General features: G+C 37.2%; 1 protein-coding gene across 5 annotated transcripts in view; it reads left to right on the top strand.

Annotated features, from left to right (window-relative positions):
- The window catches only part of KLHL32 (kelch like family member 32), a 129,359-nt gene that overhangs the window by 80,283 nt on the left and 25,591 nt on the right, over positions 1-23,485 (top strand). For 4 of the 5 annotated variants that reach the window (XM_056344369.1, XM_056344367.1, XM_056344368.1 and 1 more), the window contains one exon: positions 9,497-9,712. The exons of the other annotated variant lie outside the window; for it this stretch is intronic. In XM_056344369.1, coding sequence (XP_056200344.1) covers positions 9,497-9,712 — 216 coding nt within the window. The remainder of the gene's footprint in view (positions 1-9,496; positions 9,713-23,485) is intronic. 5 annotated transcript variants of the gene reach the window in all.

Genomic DNA, 23,485 nt, shown 5'->3' with positions numbered 1-23,485 from the left:
TATGACTGCTTCTTAGTGCCTCCTGATGGTCTGTAAGTGTTGTTCTGAATAGCGCCTGGTATATTTTCTGTATTAGCTATGTGACTGGTTCTTGGATTTTTATTTCTTAATGTGATCACTTTGCCAGGAAAGCCAGATAATACTCATATTCTGTCATTCCCGTAATTTGTTACCCCATTGCTTTTGCAAAGTCTTCTGCAAAATCTGCGGGCGAAACTTACCATTCTCTAGTTCAAGTAAACTGTTAACAGTATGGGACCAAGAGTAAATTCCTTGAGAACTTTGCCAGAAAATGTTACACTGCTTTATGACCTACCATTAGTAACTTCATTTTGAGATGGTCGTTAAACCAATCTTTGATCCATCTAAGATGCATCTTACTAAAAGTATGTGATATATGAAATTTATGAAATACTATAATGCTCAACTTTCTCTAATACTCCTTGTGTTAAATTTGTCCCATTTTATTCTGCCAGTATTTCTTGTAAACTTGGGAAAATGAGCTCTTCTGAGGTTTCAAAAAAAAAGTTCCCCTACTGACTCCTTATTCCTTTCATAAAAGTCAAACATTGATAGATAGCTGGGGTGATGTGATTTTTACAATGCATTAGGAGCTACTGATTTCAAATTGGTGACTGATTCCGCTTTGTCTATCAAAATTATGCTCAGTATTGAGTTATTGTGCACTAGATTCAGCTTCTCTGTAGATAGTGTCACATACTGCCGTAAAATTCTGAGAAAGCTTTGCTGTTTGCATTCAGCAAAAATTTCTAAGACTTGAATCTGTATGCTAATTGACCTGTCATTCCACACATTTTAGTTTGTTTCATTATCTGGTGATATTAGATGTCCTGCTTGCTACAGTTACTTTTTTCCAAATCTCCATTTTTAAGTGTGTTTATTAGCTCTGTAATCCTTAAGCATTTGGTGGCAGGCTGTTGCCCATGATTCTGAAGCAGAGACAGGTTTTTAAGAAAAATGGTTTATTACAGAGCACACATACACATCATTGTAATGTTCCAGAAATAAAATGTCATAAAAGATTATGAAACAGTTATTTGAATCATATTACATATTCTTTGCATATGAACACCTCCCCTGTTCTTATTTATACCTAGAGTGTTAACATTAGTATATTGATAATTTTGGAATATGCTCCCTGTGTTTGTTGTTTAGCAATACATCACGAGTGTTGACTTCCATTTTTAGTTAGTGACTATCATGCTATTACCCATCTTCATCCTTATTCATTTACATTTATGTATTACATTTATCCTACAGTTGGAGGAACTATCACCCAGCCTCGCTGAGAAGCCATGTGTTCTTTTGATTGTGTTTCTAATTCTCCTGCTAGGTTCCAGTACTGTTTGCTCCTGCTCCTTGTTGTCTCTGGAGTTCCTGTCGGGATCCGCTCTCCTGTTCTGCGGTCTGGGTTTTTTTTCATGCTTCTGCATTTAAAAGTGCTAGTGTCTTTCTCTGACCTGCCAGGGCTCCAAAGTGGACCCTAAGCAGCACCATAGAAACGGACTTCCAGGCTTCAGGTTTTGTCATTGTGATTTGGCTCGCAGTGGACAGTGATGCAGACAGGATCTTGCTTAGCTGTGGAATACGTTATGGACAGTGCAGCTAGAAGGGGGTGAGATTTTAGCTGCAAAGTTCAAAGACGTCATTACTGAGTATACCCAAACTATTTAGTGTTTTTAGAGGCTGATGAGGGGGGTCAACAGAAGTTTTTCACAGTGACGGGGACTCCTATGGGTAATTTCCATCCTGAATATTTTTAATGTGAAAGACCAATGGTCTTTTTCTGTTGATCTCAGTAATGTGTGACATGTTTTCAAGAGACTTTAAAGAGATTCATTGTGAGGCTGGAAAACTTCAGCTTTGAAGTATTAAGTTTTGATAAAATAGTAAGTTATTTTAAAAAAAGGCATTGGAAAGGGAAGATATCGGGTACCTTAATACATCTACTAACAGATTTATGTTGATTTTTTTTTTTCTTACTCTCCCCTTCCCCTTCATGCTGGTAATGGAATTAAGAATAAAAATGACACTTTAACATACTGTATATTAGAAACATATTTTCTACTTATATTTTCACTGTGTTTGAGAGTTTTCATACTTTATAGTGATTCAAAACTTACTTTGCTTTTCAGAATATTAAGGGGATTTCCTGCCTACTTTTGAAACAGATCTTAAGAAGATTATTGAAATAATATTTCCCCCAATAAGTAACTGGTATGTACCAAGACAATTACAAGATCTGTTGCTCAAATGTAGAAAGAAATTAAATAAGCAATTGGAAAATAATTTCTGAGCATCCCCAGTAGAATCTACTGTATCATACTCAATTCCCATTTGTAACATGTCGTATTATTTCTGTCCTGCCTTGGCAGATGGAAGGGCTGTTACAGTGTCTCACTTGAGGATCAAGTTTACAGAGAATTTTTGTGTATTAAATCATACAGTGGCTTTGAGCTATAAAGCGATACCATCAAGAAAAAGGCAGTTTGAGTCTAGAATATTTCATGCAAGGTAATTTATAAAGCTAAGGAAGTATTAATGCTGGTGTGTACAAGGTATTGCTGAAAAATCATGAATACTGTGAAGAGTTTGTTCATGCAGAGGAATAAATGAAGTCAGACTGGGAGAGGTGTAGAAAAGGGCAGCTAAGATGATCAGGAAGGCCTGTTTTATGTAAGGAGATTAAGAGAGCTTGGCTTGTTTAGTCTAGCAAAATGAGGAATATGATTGCTTTCTGTAAACATATCAAGGGAATAAATACTGAGGGAGGGGGGAGCGTGGAGAGAGTGAGTGGTGTTAAAACTAAAAGATAACGTTGGCACAGGAACAAATGCATATAAACTGAGCAAATTAAGCTGGAAATTAGGAAACAGTCTCAAAATCAGTTGAGCCTGCTTGTAGTAGTAGCTGGGAGCAAGAACAGAGTGAGTTTTGAGATGGATCTTTCTTAATCTGTGATTAAGATTATTTGATGAGCTTGTCCAGCATAGTAGAGGAATAAACTTCTGCTCCTGTATTCTCATGGCGTTAAACTGTTTCAATTAAGAGTCTGCAAAAGAATTGCAAGCAATAGTATTGTACAGTCCTATTTTTCTTTATTCTTCTTGCTGACAGTAAGTAATTTTTTACATGATACCCCTGTGAACTTTGGATTTCTAAAGGACAGAAATTGCTCTTTCTGGATTTGACAATAGCAGCAACAAAACCAAAAAATCAACATTTACTATAAAAGATTGCTGGTGGTTGATGGATTAGCCAAGTAGGTTTCAGCTTTCCTCAAGCACTTTACTAATGCTGAAGAGTTAGCAAAAATATTAAGTAACAAAACATCTGTAAAGACTATGTACCAATATTCTGTGATTTCTGCTGGAGTAACGAATGCAGGATTATGTCATTCCTTGTAGCATATTTGAAGAAGAGACAGGCTCCCTTAATTGGCAAGAACTGTAAACATTGATAAATCTGATTAAATCCTCCCTTTGGGTTTCTACTGGCTGAAATTGTATAAAAGGGCAGGTGATGGTTTAGATGAGTTTTCCATGTTTTGTTTCATCCCTGTATTTTTTATTTGTTGAATAATACTGATTGTTACAGTTACTTTGCCAGGAATACCTGGCAAAATATGGAGCCAGGTGAGGTGTGAAGTGCTTCATTTGGGGAGTGTTTGTGCCAGTTGCAGTTTGAAAAATTAAAAAAGAAAAAAATATTCTCACAGCAGCATCTCTTTAGCAGGGGGAAACAGCTATTGGAAACTCTGCAGAACCTTACCTGTGGTTGTTCCAATGGTACCATGAAACTTTTAATTGTGTAGACTTAAGGTTTCATTATATTTCTTTCTGTGATGCACATAATCCTGTATGTAATATACGAGGTATGTACAATCAGAGTCACTTAAATTGGATAGCCATTTGAAAATATTTGTGCTATTTTATAACTTAGATTAATCTATCTGGGATTCTAGAAAATATTTTCTCTTTTTGGTTTTACTTTTTGAGTATCTGCATATGGCATGTGTCACTTCCTTTTTTGAAGACCACACCTGTCTCATCATGTGAGCAATCATGTCTTTCCACTGTGCTTGTGAATGTCACAGGTTTCCTCCATGCTCACTAGCACCAGCCAGCAGGATTGAACCTGGAAACCAAGCAGATCTAGGGAAACACTAAGAAGGGGAAGTAATGCACATAGTGTGGAGGGAAAACAATAAGGCTGAAATGCTTTGATATTGTTGCTCTTATACTTAGCCCCAGACCTACTGTGAAATAACAGCAAGAATGCAAAATAACTGTTCAAGCTTCAAACAGAAAACAAAAGCAAGAATTACCAGAAGTGTTGAGAAAGCAGTGATATACCAGAAAAATTAATTTTATAAAATGAGTCATTTAAGAAGTCATCCTTTACTGTGTCTATAAATAAATCTACAGTCTGCACTGGTCTTGTAATAAATGTGAACACAATTTTATACATTGCAAAATTCTAACCCAGCTGTTCCACTGTGACCAGGCTTCAGCAAAATGTCTTTCATGGTTCAACCTGATGGCTTCAGTGTTTAATGGAGGCAAATTTCAAATAAGATTTAAAATACCATTTTTGAAGTAATTTTGCTTATGCTTAGTATGGAACACGCATGTCTGCTGTGCTATTGGGTATGTGCATGATCTGTTAGTTCTTAGGTAAATATGTAAGGTTTTGCAGAATGAGAACTTTTGATACAGAAGGGAAGAGCTAGAACCAACAAAACTGGATTTCTTTTCTCTTAAGATTGTGTTATTCCCTTTTTTGATTAGATGTACATTTTTATCACTACAATTTTTAATTTTTGTACTATCCCTTATCTATTTAGAGTCTGTCTTTGCTATGATTTATGTTAAGGCTTTTTTCTGAATGCTGCACCTGGTTTATAGTATTTAACGTAGCAGAGAACCTGGAGGACACAGGGTCAAGACCCTGTTGTGCTAGGTGTTGTTTTGGGATTTTAAATAAACATGTCCCTGTCCCGGAGACCTTGCACTTCCTTTTTGCTTTAAAGAGGCTGAACCCCTTTTAGGGAAGGGGGAAATAGAGGAGAGTTGCATGGTGACACTGTTATAGCAGCAAGGCTAGTTGTTTTAATACCTTGATTTATAACTGTGTTGTAATCTAAATAGGAAGCAGGTGGAGTTACAACCGGGTACGATTCTTTGGATATTAATGGCTTGGCTTGGCAGTGGAATTCTAAAGCTGTATATACTTTTTCTGTCTTAATTATGCATTCATTAAAAGCTTTTATACCCAACAGAATAAAGTAAATATTGTTTGATCTCTGTAGTGTGCTCCCACACTGTAGATTTGCACAGCAGGGTCTTGATAATCTGAATAAATTGTATTTCCCCAAGGAGTTTATCTTTCAAATAAGGTCATAAAGAAATGCATTCTTTCCCCTTAGTTCTCCTTGTGCTTTTTCTACTATTTATAACACGGAGCAGAGGAATAGAGGTATATAATAGTCTGCTGTGTACTTGGTTATGATTAACTCTAATTTATCAATCTGTTACTTCCTTTTCTGTGGCTTGTGCAAGGCAATTATTCTTTAAAGTACAAATGAATAAAGATGGATTTTGAAGTAATTTTAATACAATGTTTATATCTATTTTTCCCATTTGACAATTTATCATATCTCTATATTAAAATACACTTCTGTATTAAAATGTGGACATTGTCACGTAATTTATTTCAAATATTTAGTTTTGTCATCTTTCAGATTATGTTTGTTTGGAAAACTGATTTTCTTTTATGAGGGTTTTACATATCGGCTCATTGTTAAATTGGTTTGGCATCTAAAGGTTGATACTGCTGAAGCAGAAGACCAATAGTGTAGAACAATAGATTCTCTTACTTCAGAGAGAGGGGAAGCAGGGAGATGGATAGTAAGTAGTATGCATAGGATTAAAGATAGTTTCTCATTTTAGAAGTAGACATTGATAAATAATTTGGCCAATTTATTAAATTGGTTTGAGTTTTATGTGAGATTTTAGAACTATTTCAACTGTTAGTTGTAAGACCTGCATAAATAATCTTAGTCTGAACATGTTTCAGCAGCGTAACATACATCATATTAGAAGAGATAGGATCACTACCTTCCCTAATTCTCTTCAGCTGTTAGTGACAGTTCTGTTTGTGTTCATATTTCATCCTTCAGTTCAAAAAAGATAAGTGGCATATATTAAAAAGTTTTATTAAAAAAAAAAAAAGATTAAAAGTTTCAAGAATTTACATAAACCTGTCTTGTGTTGCATGTTTCTAAAGAATGCATGCTGCGATACAGTACCAGAAGAAAGTTGCACATGGCTTTTAATTTTTGTAGCTGCTCTTTTAACACAGTATAATAAAATCTGTGGAAAACACAGACTGCCACAACCCTTATTCATGCCTGCACCTAAATTTCTTTTTAGTAACCTATTCCATTTTTAAACAAAGTTTTTAATTCAATTAAAAGTTTAGTTTGAAAATCTCTTCAAATCCAGTGATTTTGTTATTTTCCTGTTGGATATTTTTTTCAGGATAGAAGGTGAGGTGCAGGTTTTGCGCGGTTTTTTTACAACTAACATATGTACTGCTTTTTGGTGTTTCTGAAAGTCTTACCACATATGAAGAACTAGTTTATCTGATCTGTGCTATACATCATGCAATCTCAGTGTGACATTTTTGCCCTCTAGTATCATCACAGAGACAGTAATGTATAGTACTATATAATTTTGATTTGAATATTGGTATGACAGTGATAATTTTCATTTGTAAAAGCTAGTGCACTACTTGCTTCTTTGGCAGTGAAATACAAACCTATAGATCAGCTCTAACCTTACAAACCCAGAAATTACTATTTCTGATTACAGGCCGAGACCAGTTTTAACAAAATATACTTGCAATATTCATCAAGCAGTAAACCATAAGTCCAGCAGGTTACTAATACATTATGTTAGGTGAAGCATCAAAAATCACCTGAAGCTTACCAATGAAAATAAGTAAACAAATAAACCCCCATAATAAATAAATAAAGACACATAAATAAATAAGCAGCTGAAATAAGTGAACACAAATAAATAAAAAAAAATACTGTAAATAAACAACTGGTGAGAGTTTATTTATCCATCCATAAGTATATTTGGCCTCTTCAATTGTATGACAGCTTTCACAAAAAACTTCAGTTGGTGTAGATCTGAGGGGATAGAGGAGTTTGGGGAATCATAAAGAATACCCAAACCAAAAATAAAGACTTATCAGTGTGTTTCAGATTTCACTGAAAATGTGAAGATTTTTCAGGGGAAGATTGCATTTTTGTGTGTCATATTACTGTTTCTCTCTAGTGAGGAAAGATTTCCATTATGTTGTCTCCAGTATTCTCCTCTTCTGAAGTCCACCAAAAGCCATCTGTTCTTCCCCATTGACACTTAGTGGGGTTTGATCAGGCCTATGTTGTAATTGGGCTGTTGATCCTCAGATCACAATGCTTGATTATTTATTTGTTTATTTTTGTCCTCACCAGGTATAGCTGTTGACTACAAAAGAGCTCGATAAATATACACTGAGCTATTCTAAATTTCTTTCTGGATGTTTGGCATTCACTCAATCAGGGAGTTCTTTGAAAAGATCATCTTCCAAACCAGGGACAATATATCATGGTTGTTGCTTGTCAAATGCTGTGATGTTTACTTTGATTGTGCTCCTGTGTGGTGTTGCCACCATTGCATGGCCATCATGCAAGTGGTGGTGTGAGGTACCATCTGTGATCTGCAGATACTAAGTCACTGAGCAAGCACACAGAGCAGATACTTCTCATGCAAAATTCATTCCTCCCTCTTTCTTTCAGCAATTGGGAAGCATTTATCCTTACCTCTTTTATGTTAGTGTGAGGAGGAACTGACACTAGAATATCTGTGGCTTTTGGGATGATATCTGTTAGTGCTTGTTCTGACAATGTCAAGAAGTTTTCTTTGTTCATCCAAGAAAACAATGTGAAATTCCAGTGTAGCAGTTTGAGTAGATAATGAGTAGGATTTATCTTTAGTGTGCAACTCTGCTGGGGAAGGTGCACCGATCGGACAGGGAGATTACGTAAGGAGCAGGAGCCTCCACAGGAATTTGATTCAGTTTCTTCCAGTACTGACTCCTCTAAGCAGGTGAAAAAAATTCTTTCTCCACTCTCCATTGCATATGCATAAACAGCTCCACAGTCATTGGGACAGCCACCCAATTCACACGTTCAAGATGTAGTCCATAAAACATTCCAAAAAACCCCCTCTTCGCACTTTCCCATCTTCCCTGTTGCTCTGCTCTATCTGCCAGCCGTGCAGCTCATTTGACATTTACAAGATTTCTTGTCAGTTTCATTTGGTGCTGCCATTCCATCCAGCAGAGCAGTGAAAGTGAAATTGACTTAATTTAGTCTGTTTCTCTTTCCTGCTCTAGTCCCTATGTTAACTAACCGGCAAAGTGAAACTGACAAGACTTCTTGTCATTTTCACACATGGAGCTGGTCAAGGAGAAGGCAGCTGATAGGGAGCATTGCGGTAAATTGGAAGATGAAACCGAGGATTGTGGAGGGGAGAGGAGGAGAGGAGAGGTGTGAGCATGCAGCAAGAACAGAGGAAATGGGTAAATGTGCTTATTTCCCAGATATCCTGGGTGCTTCTCTCAAATACAGATGAATTCTTGGCCTCTCTCCTAAAAGGGAGTCGTGTGGTCTACAATAGCAGTAATTCGCTGTCCAGCCGCTAATATACAAGGGATGCCAAGTTGAAAACATTAGCTTATAAATGTAAGTTATTTGTTACCAGGATGGAAGAAACTTCCTGCCCTGAGTTACTGCAGCTTGTGTCTCTGCAGATTTTCTGCTGCTGGAAGGAGGGGGAGAAGGAATACAAGGCCGGCGTCCACTAGAGGTTGATATCAGTGATTGGAAAAGAAGGGTTTATTTGTTCACTGAAGATACAATTTATACGTAATAAAATGTAGTTCGACATCTCTTGTTTTGTGAGGTTTCATAGAACTAAAAGTTGTACTACACAAGTGCTCTAGATCAATCAAAACAGTAAATAATGAACAAACAATTGCTTTGTAACAAACCATTGTAGTTAACAAACACATTTTTTTAATCCACTTGTTAAATCCTGTGAGCTCTTGTCACATGGTGTAAATCATGCTGGTTTACTATATTACATACTACTCCATAGTTCTTACAGATGCTTTATGCATATATAACCTTAGCAGTTGCAATATAAATTAGTACTATCATATATATTTGCATATGCACTGGTAACATTTACACATACATTTTGAATGAGGCTGTGTTAATTAATTTCAAGTTATATTGCCTTCCTTCTCTACAGCTCCAAAAGAATAACCTCTTTTCATTATCGGACCTGTGGGATTTTTTTATTCTCTGTTTTGGTTGTGTTTTTTTTCTGAGACATATTTTGTTTGCTTCACCATTTAGGAATTAAATAGCTTTAATTACTTGGACCTGTATAAGCTTGCGGACCTCTTCAACCTCACTTTGTTGGAGAATGCAGTGGTTGACTTCTTAGTAAAACATCTGTCTGAGCTATTGAAGAGTCATCCCGAAGAAGTTCTGGCACTCCCATACTGTCTCCTTCGAGAGGTTTTTAAAAGTGATAGACTCACTTCACTCAGTGAAGAACAAATCTGGCAGGTAAGGAGATTGGTGAACAAGTAGAATGTGCGATATTCTGTAAACTGTAGCAGTAATCTGTTGTTTTGAAACCCTGGAGCAATCTCGAGGGAGGATAAGCACTTGAGCAAAAACTGTGAATAACAACTGAGGGAAATTTTTACATTAAATTCAAAAAAGTTGTGCTGTGTTAATGCAATTAGTTTGTTTAAAAGAGAAATTTGTCTTACTGCTTAACTTGTTTTACTCTGATATGGCCAGAGATTTTCTTCCAGATCCAGCTTTGCTGGTGGGAAGAGGTGGCTGATTCATGCCGCTCAATTATTATTGCCTCTGGTGAGGCTACTGCTGCAAGCCTGGTGGCAAACTTGCTTCTGCAGTCATTCCTGTTCACTTCAGGTAAACTTAGCTGTGTAAAGTCAGTAGTCATTTAGGCCACCACAGCTGACTTTGCCTGAAGCAAATTTAGATAATCAACACAGAGGCTGCTCTGCTCAGAGATGGGTGGAGGTTTTAGTGGAAGGTTTGCAGCAAGAAGCTGGAGATGGAGATAGTTTCCTTTAAAAAAGCTGGATCTAGAAAAGGGCCAGGTTGCTAGCCATATATTAACAAGATAACAGCATTATATTGTGACCTTCAGTGTGTGTGTGTGTGAACCCAATATGAAAAAAACACATAGCCTGTAAAGAGAAACACAAAACCTAAGCCAAAAATCTATCCTTGGAAGTATTCCCATCATATGTCTGTAAAAATTGCAATTTACAATATAGTAGAAGGAAATCTCTATAGTGTTGGTTACCCAAACACTTCTTTCTGTTTTCTTCTGCTGTCATATTTTACAGAGGAAAGTATTTCAGGATATTTCAAGGTAGAATGTAACTTGCTTGAAAGAAACCTGTGCTTTCTTTTTAGGAAGTGTGTTCTATTGGTCCAGAGAAGACTGAGTCAGAAGACTGATTTACATTTCAATCCCTGTTACTTATCTTTTGGATTGTTCTAAGCAAATAATTTCATTTATATACCATCATTTTCATGAAGTGTAAAACATTTTCATGTGTGGGGCACATCATGTTCTGTGAATTAGTAACATCATGCAGCAACAAAATACTTATTCTTAAAAAAATAAAAATGTCTTGGTAAGCTCTTCAAACCATAAAGACAGTATGCAGATGTAACTCAACCCTTCAGTCTGGTAACTGGCATATTTGTTTCCAAAACATTAGATTATGGAGTATTTTACAAACATAGTATTTTCTGCAAATATTAATATAAAGTTAGACTCTTTTCTGTCCCAGTCTCTGGAGTGTGTCTGTGTAACAGAACCTGCAGCACTCTACCCATGATAGTGAATTTGGTTTGGTTTTTTTTTTTTGCATAGTACTCTAGAGTCCTAGCCCATATTCCCCTTATCAGAAAAGGTTTTGATGTTGAAGTTCACATATGGGGCGTGCCTGATTGGCCAGTTGGGTTTTATCATCATTTCTCTGCAGGGTCAGTGAAATCTCCTGGTTACATGCCTTGGGTATAGTTTTGCTAGAAAAGTTGCTAAAGAAAGCCATACAAGTACAAATTAATGCCAGCTCAGTAATGAGCAAGCATATCCAGAGCAATATGCCCTCTGTAACCTGCTGAAACGATGTTTGGGAAGTGGGAGTTTTTAAATCTTGTGTCATTGTCCTGTCCTGCAGGAAGAACTTGGAAATAATTTTCCTAATTGTGTGCGCTCCAGACAATGAACACTTCATGAGGCAAATTTGACAAAGCTTCTGTTTCTGTTGCAGGGTCAGACTGGGGAGAGATACTTATAGGTAATATGCTGCTTTCTGAGTGACAACAAACTCCACGTTGTCCATTTAAGTGTTATCATAATTGCCTCTCTAAAGGTTACTAATACTGTTCCGAAGAATTTTTTTTAAAACTAGTTTTTCCGCTGCAGGCAACACATGCATGTGTCTCTTTAATTCAGTCTGTACAACCAGGAATAAATATATATTTATAAATATTCCAGGTCCCCAGAATGAATTAAAAGACACATAAATATTTACCAATTTAGGCATTCAGAAGGTAATAAGAAACTGGATTTTTGCTTTATCTTAGTAAATAAATAATTCCCTCGTAGTCAACCCAATAGAAGAAAATCAAATCAGACCAGCTATATTGCCTCAAGTGTAGTTAAGTTCATCATTTTTGCTAAGGTTATAGTGGTAATGCAATATAGCATGGAAGAATCTAATATTCAGCCCAGGGTGAAGATTGGGTATGCCAGAGGATTAGTGTCAGGGTGCTTTATAGAAGTGAAACTTGATGGACAGGCTGGAGACAGATCTACAGAATCTCATTAAATTGCTGAATTGTTCATTACTGAGCACTCTCACTGTAATAAAGTGCTCATTGACTTTGACAAATCCCCATCCCATGTCTTAAGGAAGAACAGCAAAGCAAGAGGTGTTGGGGAAGCTGGAGGAAATTGGCACAAAGTGGGGCAGATAATAGAAAAGCTGATGTGGGGATGCTACCGTTGGATTTGTCTGTCTTACCTGTGACTAGTGTGGCTTCCTGCATACACATGTGCGTGTGTGTTACGGCAAGATGAATTCATTGTGTCTGCGAAGCACCTTTAGTAGTAGGGCTCCCATGAAGTCCTAAGCACAAAATTTAAGCTTCCCTCAGATGATCTCTGGAAAGGGTGCCACTGTCTGCAGAGTACGGTTATTTCCAGTAGTTTAAATTACTAATGTCCACTTGGTGATTTGATCCTAATGCACATAAATATTAAGGCAATTATTTTAACACATCAATATGCGTATGCTGATTCTTGGAAGTGATTTAAACTGAAGTGACTGCAGCTTGTATCTGGCACATCTTGGATTTTTGTTTGACTACCGATTCACAATTGCCCAGTTTGTATGAATATGGTGAAATATAGCCTTGAAAAAACAAGTTTGAGAAAGTTAAACAGTAATATTAATGGCAGTATACAAGGACATGGATTAATGTAGAGTACTATGTTCATTCCTGTTGATCTCTTCAGGTAGAAAAATGTGACTTCCAGACCAGGGTAAAGTGGACAAATTAAGTAGTTAATTTCTTTTTTTAGTTCTTGAAATCTTTTGAAACTCTTTGGTTTGATGTAGGTGTCTTATGTTTAGCAAAGACAATGGACAAGAAATATAATGATGTATTTCTTTTAAAACAAATAAACAAAATAAATCCTACCAGTAAACCTTCATAGCCTGTGAAATCGGAACAATTTATTAGCCTTCATCATTAGGGTTTTTTTTTTTTTAGCTAGACTAAGACAGTCACAATGATTATTAGTTGACGTAGGACTTGTTTTCATATTGAGTTTTTACATTTTACTAGCATGTGAGATTACGAAACATTCTTTTGTATATATGAAATTTGTGCTTTATCGGCTGCATTAAAACGTAAGTAAACTTAAAGCAGTGGCATGGAAGAAAGGATTAAATAAAAACCTGAAGAATATCAAGGAAGAACCCTGAAGAAGTTGGAGGAAAAAAAAGGAACTTGTTTAGTATTTTTCCTCTTCGTCATGGGCTGTGCAGCACACTCTTATTCACAGGAAATGGTCATGATGAGGACATAAATGTCTAGTTTATCACGAAGTGAAAAGTGAATCTTTTCATAATTGGCCATTACTTGAAAGGCTCATTGGCTCTACTTTAAGGAAGCAGATGAATTCTTTCCCTTGATAATTGAAAAGGTAACCAACCCTGTAAGACAGAACGTATTCTCAGAGAAATCTAGCAGTAGAGGGCTTCTTGTTGGAACCTTAGCAAGTAGAAAACAAGCTGAATATTTAAGTTAAAAACTGATGTTAGCCTTAGTTGAAATATAGTTATGCCTTACCATGTTTGTTACTAAAAAATTCAGTGTCATGAAGCTTAAATATTCATATTTCAAGGATCATACTAATAGTTACAGATAGAAGTATCTACTGGATCGTTCTGTCTTCCAGCAGTACATTGGTCAAGTCATACTGTATTAAATACTGTACTTGATCCAGGTGAAATCGCAAATCACACTTGGCAAAAAAATCCTAACATGAGATCAGTATAGATTAGTTTTTTACTTCTGTGCTACTGGTTAAGTAGGTTGTTAGAGGATATATATTTTTTAAACAGCTAACATTACAAATAGATCAATTTTAGTATTTGCCAGTACTTCCGAACTTAAGATTAGGAGTTTTTTCTTGTTGTGTTTTTTTTTTTTTTTATTATTTTGCCATGCAACTCAGTTTCTTGGTAATCAACTAATAAGCAAGCTATCTAGTAAAAACTGCTAGATAAAACTGCATAAGTAGCTGATTCAGCTAGAAAGCATTCAACAGTGTTGAGTCTTTTCCACGTCTAGGCTTCCAAGACATTCCAGCCATATTAACTTCTTTGTGTGCAACTTGTGAACTTGTGTTCGTAAAGTATATTTTCCACATATGAAAGCATAGCACTAGTTATTCCGTTTGTTATTGTGGATGTGATGTGCCAAATCAATCTTTGATCTCTGTATTAGAGAAGGGTCTTTGCTTGAATAAATAGAAAAATAGAAGACAGGAAGACTACAGTGTTACAGGTCAATATGAGTTGTTAATTATCTATTTTATAAAAACAATGAATATATAAATCCAATTTTGTTAATTACAGTCCTGTTATCCTTTTCTAAGGGAGAGTAAAGTACCCTTTTTTCAATGGCCTTTTCTTATACTTGAGCTCCATTTTTGAATCTCCTGGTGGCATTTGTGCATGGCCAAAAGTATTGTCCAGAGAAATCCCACAGAGTTCAGTACTGTAGAAAATTCTGCAGCGTATGAATTGTAACAGGCTGTTATGATGGAGCAGTTGTCTGCTGAAGACAGGCCCAAAGACAACTTTCCTATGCAGAACAGCGGTTTCCACAGTGGGTTGTCATGTTCCAGCACAAGATTGCCATTCCTTCAGCGCAGTACTTGATTTTATTTATTTTTTTTTCAGCCTTTTGATTCTGCAGGTAATTTTTAATATGGAGAGAGCAAAATGAATGTTTCTCAGGGATGTATATATATGTTTTGATGAAATGCGGTCCAAGTGCCTTGCTAAAAGTGAACTTAAGTTTTACTGCAAAGTAAGTAATGACATAAAGCAGTAAGTGAAGAAAAGCATCTCAGTAATCAACGCTGTGTTTAAACAGTATATTAGCCTTTCACTGTTCAAGAAATAAGCTTAAGTGCTCTCTTGGGCAATAAATGAAATCATGCCTGGTGGTCTAATGCTTGTCCCTAGTGAGTATTTGCCTTAAGTAGAAAACCACCACACTAAAATGTGGCTGTCAGCCCCTTATCAAGAGAAAAAAGGAGTTTGCTTATCAAGGCTGAGGTGAATTGGTGAGGCTGTATGTGAAAATTAGCATGTGGTCCATGTGTGTCTTGTTGAGTTCTCACCCTCTTTTTAGTACTCTTTTCATGAGTAGTCTACCTAAAAGCACCAAAGTGCCACCCTTGAAACTCAGTATCCACTGTGCTAGATTGGTGATGGTTGCACTGTGTATCATAACTAGCTGCAAGCAAGATTACATGGTTACCCTCAAATAAAAACAGTGTGAAAACATAAAATGTGACAGCATGTAGGTTTCCTTTTCCTAAGGCTAATGCTCATTATCACAGGTATCTCACCTGAATTGACTGTGTGCAATGGTAGTACTACTTATGGTCTCTCTAGACTATTTTGTAGGGTTAATTTTTATAAGCATAGGCACACGCAGCATTTTTGGTAGGGTATCCATTATATATAGGCCAAGCTGGCAGTTGTCACGCAGAATCTGCAAGAAGATCAGTGTCCACTGGAGCTACAGACTAGGCAGGGTTTGTGCCGGGCTACAGTGGATGGAGGCAGCTGAATCTCACACTCTGCTCTGCCAATATGCTCAGGTCATGCACGTTTTTCCTGATACAATTTCTGCATCATTTGTAGTAGTAATGGCATTTTGGCTTACACTGGAAATGAATATTACCCCTGTTGGCACTCTCTCCTCTTAATGAAGCACCTTCCCTCTTTGTCTGCTTTAGCTTAAATCTTATGGCCTCTTAATCTTGTCATTTACTGTAAAGTTTTGTGAACTTGATATATGTTTTTCTTCTGAATTTTTGAAAGTTTCTGCCTGTTACTTCTTGAATGTTAGCTAATCTTGTTACTGTTATTTATCAAGTATAGAAGCATAGAAAGGGGTTTTGTGTATTAAAACTAGGTTTATATGGGGAGCAACTGTGTATTCTTCTTATTTTACTGGTTTTAATGTATGTCAGTTCCAATTGGAAAACTTGATTATTTTGCTGCTGTTGCTGTGAGCAATAGAGAATTACTGGAGAACATTACTTTTGCCTTGGTGTCCTACAGTAATATTGCCTCACCTTATTTATCCCAGCTTAACTTCAGAAGTGCACAGAACATCACACCAGTATTTAGGAAGGCTGTTGTGCCCACAGCTCTTGAATTTCGGTCACTTCTTCAGCTAAGCAGTGGATGGGTGTTATTTAGAAAACCAAAAAAGGACAGCAAAGTGTGCACACAGCAAGACTGCTCTTGTGATACTGCATTCTGCATTTGAATTAATCTGTTATAGTGGGTTTTGTGTTTGTTATAGACTGTTATGCTCTTTGTGGCACTGATCTGTCGGAGATTAACTGAAGTATAATTTATTAATGAGCAGGTATATGGTTACATAAAAGATAGTTGCTCAGGCTGTTATGAAAGCCAGGTGTGGTAGGAAATACACCTTATTTTCATTTTTACATTAAAGAGAACAACATTCATAATCTAAAACCCACAGATACCATGGATGATCAAATGAGGCAGTCTCTTGTTACTCTCTCGGTTAATGTCTTCCATTCAGAGATACAGATGGTAGCAATCTCTACTCCCAGTAAAGCTGTTTAACACTGTTTCTGTTGGATTCAAGCTTGTGGAAAATGATAGAAGATGAAAAGTTCTTTTGAGAATTCCCAACTCTGTATTTGAACAAGTTTTCCTTTGGGAGCTGGTAGAAGCATTACTTCTATTTGTAACTATGGTGCCAAAGAAGATGGAGAAACGAAATTGAATTCCAGGTTGTCTAAAACCATACAATTTGTCATCAATACGTTAAGGTAGCTAGAATCTAGTTTTGGAGTTAAGTACCTAAACTAAGTGTGTAAAATTGGTTGAAGTAAATTTGCGCTCGTATGTCTAGACCTGCTATTAAGTGGGTCACTTTGGCGTGACTGCTGAGGCCTGGCTAGCTGTTGTCCCTTGCTGTCGCTCTGGCCCCAGGACCAGGACACTAGTGGCGCCAGGAGGGTGAGGAGGAAAGGAGATGGATAAGCAGTAGCACTACCGCACAACCTTGCTTACTCCTCCAGGGATACCCTTTGGCAGCTTCCAGATGTGCGAGTGAGTTGCAGAGCTGGGGCTTTCATTGCCTTATGACAAAGGGCCGTTCTACTCCTTTGATCACCTTGGACTCCCTCATGCCAGGGAGAAATGGAAGAAATTACGACAAATACGTTTGTCCAAAAAGATCTTAAGCCTCACTGTGAAGTGGCTTCCAAGGCAGAGGTCTATGTGGGGTCGTAATGGCAGATCGAAAGATCGCAGTTTCTGAAGTGAGAATCTGTGCTGAAAAGCTTTCAAACTAAACTTTCCTTTAGGGTGGAGCCTATGTTCATGTGAAACCATATCTGAGTTTTATAAGGCTCACCTTTTAGCAATTGCAGTTGTTTCAGTTAGATTCAGATGTGATTTAGTCAGTTTAAATAATAAATTTATGTTTGTTTTAATCTTGTAGTAGGGAAGCTCTGACATTGCCAATTCATGAGGTACATTTGGGATCTGAAATGTGTTTACAAATGTGGCTGTGTTTAAGTCACTATTTAAAAGAAATAACATTCTTACAACAATTAGTTGATTTTGAAAAATTAGCTCATAACTTAAAAATAATGAGTTTGGCATTAATCTGAAGCCCATCATGTGGAGATTAAATCAAAGTCAATAGAATTGACATCATTAAGAAGATGTGATTTTATTAAAAGGGAAGCTGTTCTCAAAAAAGCCAAGTGAGCTTCTGCTAGTGTACTTGCTTGGGGTTTTTTGTATTTAAAAAAGCAACGGGAGAAAAATATCCCTTTGTGAAAAATCAGTCAAAAGACATACCAACTCTTACAATACATATGTGGCTTTGTTGTTGTCATGCTGGCTTCTGAGTCTTCCTGGGATTTGAGAAAGGAGAAGTGAATTGCCTACTGACAGGAAAAGGCCTAAATGTTCCCACAGTTAGTATTAGTGGGGTCGTCTGTGTTAAAATGAGGTTCCAGCAGTGCTTCAGAGTTGAATCAGGTTTACTAATGCATAATGTGGACTTCAGTGGCTAACATTTGATGACTGCAGGGGTGAAGTGACTGGGAGAAAGTAGGGGACGCTCAGATAGCTTTTGTCTATTTTGATAGTTTTGAATGGTAAGCTGACACTGTTCTTGTCAGAGGGTTTAGTTGGTTCATTAAGATACTAAAGCAGAACAAACCAGAAACAAAGTTCTTATGAAGGTGCTGCTGATAGCACTCGTTTAAAAAAATAATAAAACCACCTGGTGATTTCACTTGGAAAAATTGACCTTGGCGATTTTGTAGTATCATGGCATGTTGAGAGCATACATATATATAAACCAACCAAGGAGAATATGTATTTTGATGTACATTTTTGTGTGTGACCTAAGATATTAATGACATACAAGTCCTGTATAGCTATTGTCAAGATTATTATAGAAGATGACACATTTTATGTGATTTGTTGGATTTGCCTATTAAATCCATAGAAAATTATACCCTAACAATAAGGAAGAAAGGAATAGGAATTTTTCTACATTCAAGAATCATTTAGACTAATTTTCACAGAGCTGAATTGCATTCTTAAGAATTTTGTCGATTTTGTGCCTATTTCATTTTCTAACAATTTTTACTGATGAAAGCTTGTAGTTGCCTGTCTCCATAGACATCCACTATACTTCTAAAATATATTTCAGGGGGAAAAATAACAAGAGAGGAATAGCAATAAAAACAGTGTATCAGACATTGGAAGATTGTAATTTCCACTTATAATTACATAACGGCAACTAATTTTAATGCTGAATGCAGCTCTGCAAAGTTTCAGTGTGTTTGATGTCAGCCTGAATGTTTCCTCTAAAAATAAAAATGACAAATTCTAGATTTTGAAGTGATGGCTGCTGGGGAGATCCTCTTGGTCTTCCTCCCATGTGCTCTGTTCTCACTCTGAGAAGAGAAATCCTATTGTAAACTGTGATCTCCTTAAACTGAAATCAAATCACAGTTAAGGGCCTAGTTAGACAGCTGTGTTTATGAAGAGATAAGCTTCTGTTCATTGCAACTTCAGAAAAACTTATCAGACAGAGGTGAAGCATCTAGCAATGTTGATTTTACCATCACAACAAATGATTGAGGGTCCAAACTTGAGTATTTTTGTGATGAGTTAGAAAATGGATGGCAAGAAGTCGTTACCTCAGAGCTTCTTGCCATTTAATCCGGTTTTTAGAGATGCAGATCTGTTAGCTCTGTAAGTTTTAGTAACCTATGAAGCTACATTTTAGGAATGTTTGTGGTGGAGGGGCTTGCTTGTTGTTTCTAACTTTCTGTGGCTGGACCTTTTTGAAAGGAGAAAAGCAAGGTTCTATCGCCAGGTGCCATATTTTGGGCTTTGCTTGCTCTGAATGGATTTTCACCCTCCACACTCTGATAATCTTGTTAAAACAAAATTTACTTTGATTGCAGGAGTAAGTAAAGCCTTTCCAGTGTGATCAGTCCCAGCTCATTTGTTTTATTTGTGTACACTCCCAGGTGTGACAGTCATTGCAGTGCACAGCAAAATAGAGTGTGTGTCAGTAGGGGGATGGCTGTAAAGTCTGTTGCAATAGGGACTGCACGCTAGCTCGTACAGGTTTTAAGCGCACAATTGTACATATGGAGTGTCGTTGCTAGGAGTTGCACTGGGTCTTGTTTGTTCGTTCCATCACGGCAGAAGAATGGGTTTGGTTCAAGAAGCACATTTGTAGATCTGCCTTTGTAGAGAAGGTCTAAAAGACTGTAAAGGAAACAAGGCTAGTTTGAGGACTTGATCGCACAAGAACACGCTTCTCTTGAAGCACACTGGGATAGTTTTGTCTTTGCTGCCTCAAGACGGTTAAGAAAAAATGCAGTGATTTCTTGCCTCTGTGAGATGTACTCTTCAGCTGCAAAAATGCCTCAGATACTTTCATCAGATGATATTTAGTGATCTGTTTTTTCCTCAGTTTCAGATACCTGCATCTCACCAGGTTTTGCTCAGTGGCATGGAGCACAAATATCTCCACAGGAGATTTTGGTAGTGGAGTAAAGAGACTCAGTTGTGGACAGCTTGAGGGGACAGAAGATTTTGATTATATGTCAGCTGTCTTCTGCCATATCACTTAATTTTTCCTTCTCTTAGTTCCCATGTTAGGAAAACGGTTGAAATGTACACTTTGCTCAGAGAAGCCCGAGTTTTACTGCTTATAAATTGCTTTGAGATACTTGGAAGGAAAGTGCTATATAATTTTGAAGTTCAGATTCCCCAGAAGGTGTAAAATGGCAAGCTTCCATGAGCTGTGATAATTTACAACAGCTGAGAGTTTACCTTCTGTCCCTACCTTACTTCACGTTGAGCTTGAGTAGATGAAAAGTTTAGTTTTTCCATTATAGCAACTCTTGGCTTTTAATATGATGCCTTATTATATATATTATATATGCTATATAAAATTATGAATATATAATGTCATATATTAATTTAACTCAGCTAGCCTTTTGTAAAGCTGATTTTTTATCATAGTTATTTTATTGCAAGTCTAAAAAGCTGGAATATTTTTTTTGAGGTTAGTCAATGTTTTCTAGGTAGGCTTCTGTCTAGTCTTATTTCCAGTCAATATAGGAAATGGTAAAATAAATGCATTGGATGAAATGTGTAAAAGACGTGAATACAGTTTTGAAACACATACATTCTATTCTTAACTTGTTATAAAACTAGACATTTTATTCCCTGTTTCGTAAGAAACATACATAAAAAATGAAGCTAATGCTGTCTCTCTTACAACATTTTTGATAAAATAATGTCCCTTTTGGGAAGGCCAGTATTATTATGTAGCACCAGGCAGGAAGGAAGCTTGTGGTAAAGCACTGGACTGAGAATGGAACTGTATTTTCTTGGTGGAGTGTTTGTCTTTGGGAAGGAGAATTCCTCCCTTCCTCACAAGGGTGTTGTGCAGTAACATTTATTAAAAATTTCTGAGATGGAAATACAACTGTTAAAATTGCTACTGAGCTGTTTAATTATGACTAAGAAATACGTCTCCCTTATACTTTTTGAAGACTGTGCAGGACAATATTTTTTTTTCTAGCGGCCTTGTGAGGAAATTGGGCAACTGGTGATTGATACCTTACAGCTTAAATGTTTTAAGAAGATAGATCAATGCTTAAGAAAAATTAAGAAGTATTTTTAATACACTGTGATTCATTTTAATGTCATTAATTTTGATAAACGTTTGCTATTAATACAGCTGCATTATCTACTTCTACTTTAAGCAGAAGTATAATGTCATGAAACGCATTATTCATACTGCTAGACAGACTTTAGCCAACAACTCTGCTTGTGCGTGTTATTCAGTGCTGAAAGATCAAAATCAAACTTCTGCCTCTTGGAAAGTGGCTACAGACTGCAGGGCTGATGGTCCGAAGGTTGAAGGTTGTCATCTTGACATCACGTAGATCTCAACCAGCAGAACCCCTAGCACTTCTTGTTTAGCCCATCAAGAGCTTCCCGAAGAGTACTCTAGCCAGATCCACAGCTCTCGCAGAGACTGAGAAGTCAGAGGGACATACACCAACAAGTGCTTTCACTTTCCAAATCTAATAAACCTTGGGGTTCTTCAGTCTTCCTTTTGGGCCATGTGTTTCCTCAACTCATAACTCATGTATATTTGGCTTCCCTTGCTATTGCCTGAGCCTACTGTCCGATCCCTCAGTCCTCCAGACTCTGTCCATCTGGGAAGCTGTGGGTCTGTGACTGGGTGGCAGTGATTATGGCTGGGTCTGCAGAGACACATATTTTGTCTTTCCTGCCAGCTGTGCTCTCACACTCCAGTTTGGGAATGCACTTCAGGGTCCCCCTCTCACACAAAGCCAGTGACAGAGCTGAAGCAGGAGTCTAGCACTGGTGTGGGAATGGCTGGGTAGGAGTTGGGGACGAATAGCAGAATGACAGCATCTTTGAATATGTGGTGTGATTCTTGTGGTGGGGAAATGTGAATGTAAGACTTTGCTAGCTGTGTAGAGAGTAGCATGTTTGCTCCTGAGACTTCTTTGTGCTCCATCCGACAAAGCACAAGGCGGCATCTTCCTAAACTTTTACTTCCTTTCTTCATTGGCACATTAGGAATGGTTTGGGGTGATTCCCAAGAGTTGACTAAATCCATATGTATATAATTTGAACGGTGTCTTTATACTTGGAAAAGGTTGGGTGTTGTAATATTTGAAACAGGAGGAACAGTGAAACTCAGCTGTTAACTGGGTGGAAGCACTGGAGGGAAGTACTTGCCAAATCACTGGCAGACTGGGCAACTTTTGTTATGCTTCTTTTATATTGGACTTAAAGCTAATAGATCTTCCTTAATTGGAGGCTTGGAGGCTTCATGCTACCTGAGGGTAGTAAGACTTTCCTCCCTATACAAAGAAAAAGCGTCAGAGAGTCTGGTCCTTTCAACCAACTTACATCAACGGTAGACTTCAGTAAATTAAACAGGAAGAAGTGAAAATGGTATCCTCTGTGTCAGCAAGGATGTGCAAGCCTGCGCACAGCTTCTTCAGCTGAGGGAATTTACGTGTTCTCCATTTAGATTAATGTTCTGCTTACAGCCCCAAACTTTCAAGGAATTAAAACTTCCATTCTGTAGTGTGAGGAAAAGGTACAGGAAAAATTTTTTTGAAAGCCTTTGGTGTTTGGATCAATCTTCCCTATCCGCTCCCCCTTCAGGTAAATATTAAATTTTGCTTCTAAGCTGTTATTTTTGTTTTGGTGTGCTGACTTGAACACTGATGTGCATTTTTTGATGCTTGACAAACTAGAGAACACCTTATGATGACCAAGATCACAGATTTACCACTCGTCACTTGAAACACTTCCTTCAGAGGTACAAAGACGTCCTTTGGTTTAGCGCACCTTGCTTAGAGCGCCATTGTGAGGCTGGGAAGCCACTGGCTGGAGCTGGACGAAGCTGTCAGGGGAAGTGAACTGCAGCTGAGGCAGTACAAGAAACTTGAATCTTTCATTCTTTCCAAATTTTGTCTAAGCAGTCTCCATTTTTTTTTCTTTTTTTTTTTTTTTTTTCTTCTTAATATTAACTTGTGAGGCACTCTGATTCTGTGCCTATGAATAAGGTAAGAAACACCTACTGGGATCGATTAATTTCCCATCCTTTAGAGTATGGGACTGAACAACCCAACCCACCAGAAAGCTAAATATTGATGCTGTCAGTGGCATTATAATTGGTCTCTGGTTTCATCTCCAAACAGTCCCTTGCTTGGATTCTATTATTTATTCTAAGAGGGAAAGGGTTATTAATGCAGTGTTCTTTAATGTTTTTTTCTTTTGTATGCATGTGTGTGTGAGAGAGAGCAGGAGAGCAATAACACAATAAATATATTGGCTAAAAGAAAACATTTGCAAGACATCCTTGCCCATTTTTTTAATCTTC

This window comes from Falco biarmicus, chromosome 6 (genome assembly GCF_023638135.1).
Source record: "Falco biarmicus isolate bFalBia1 chromosome 6, bFalBia1.pri, whole genome shotgun sequence".
NCBI lineage: Eukaryota > Metazoa > Chordata > Aves > Falconiformes > Falconidae > Falco > Falco biarmicus.
Note: the sequence above shows the minus strand (reverse complement) of the source record. Positions and strands in the feature narration are given on the sequence as shown.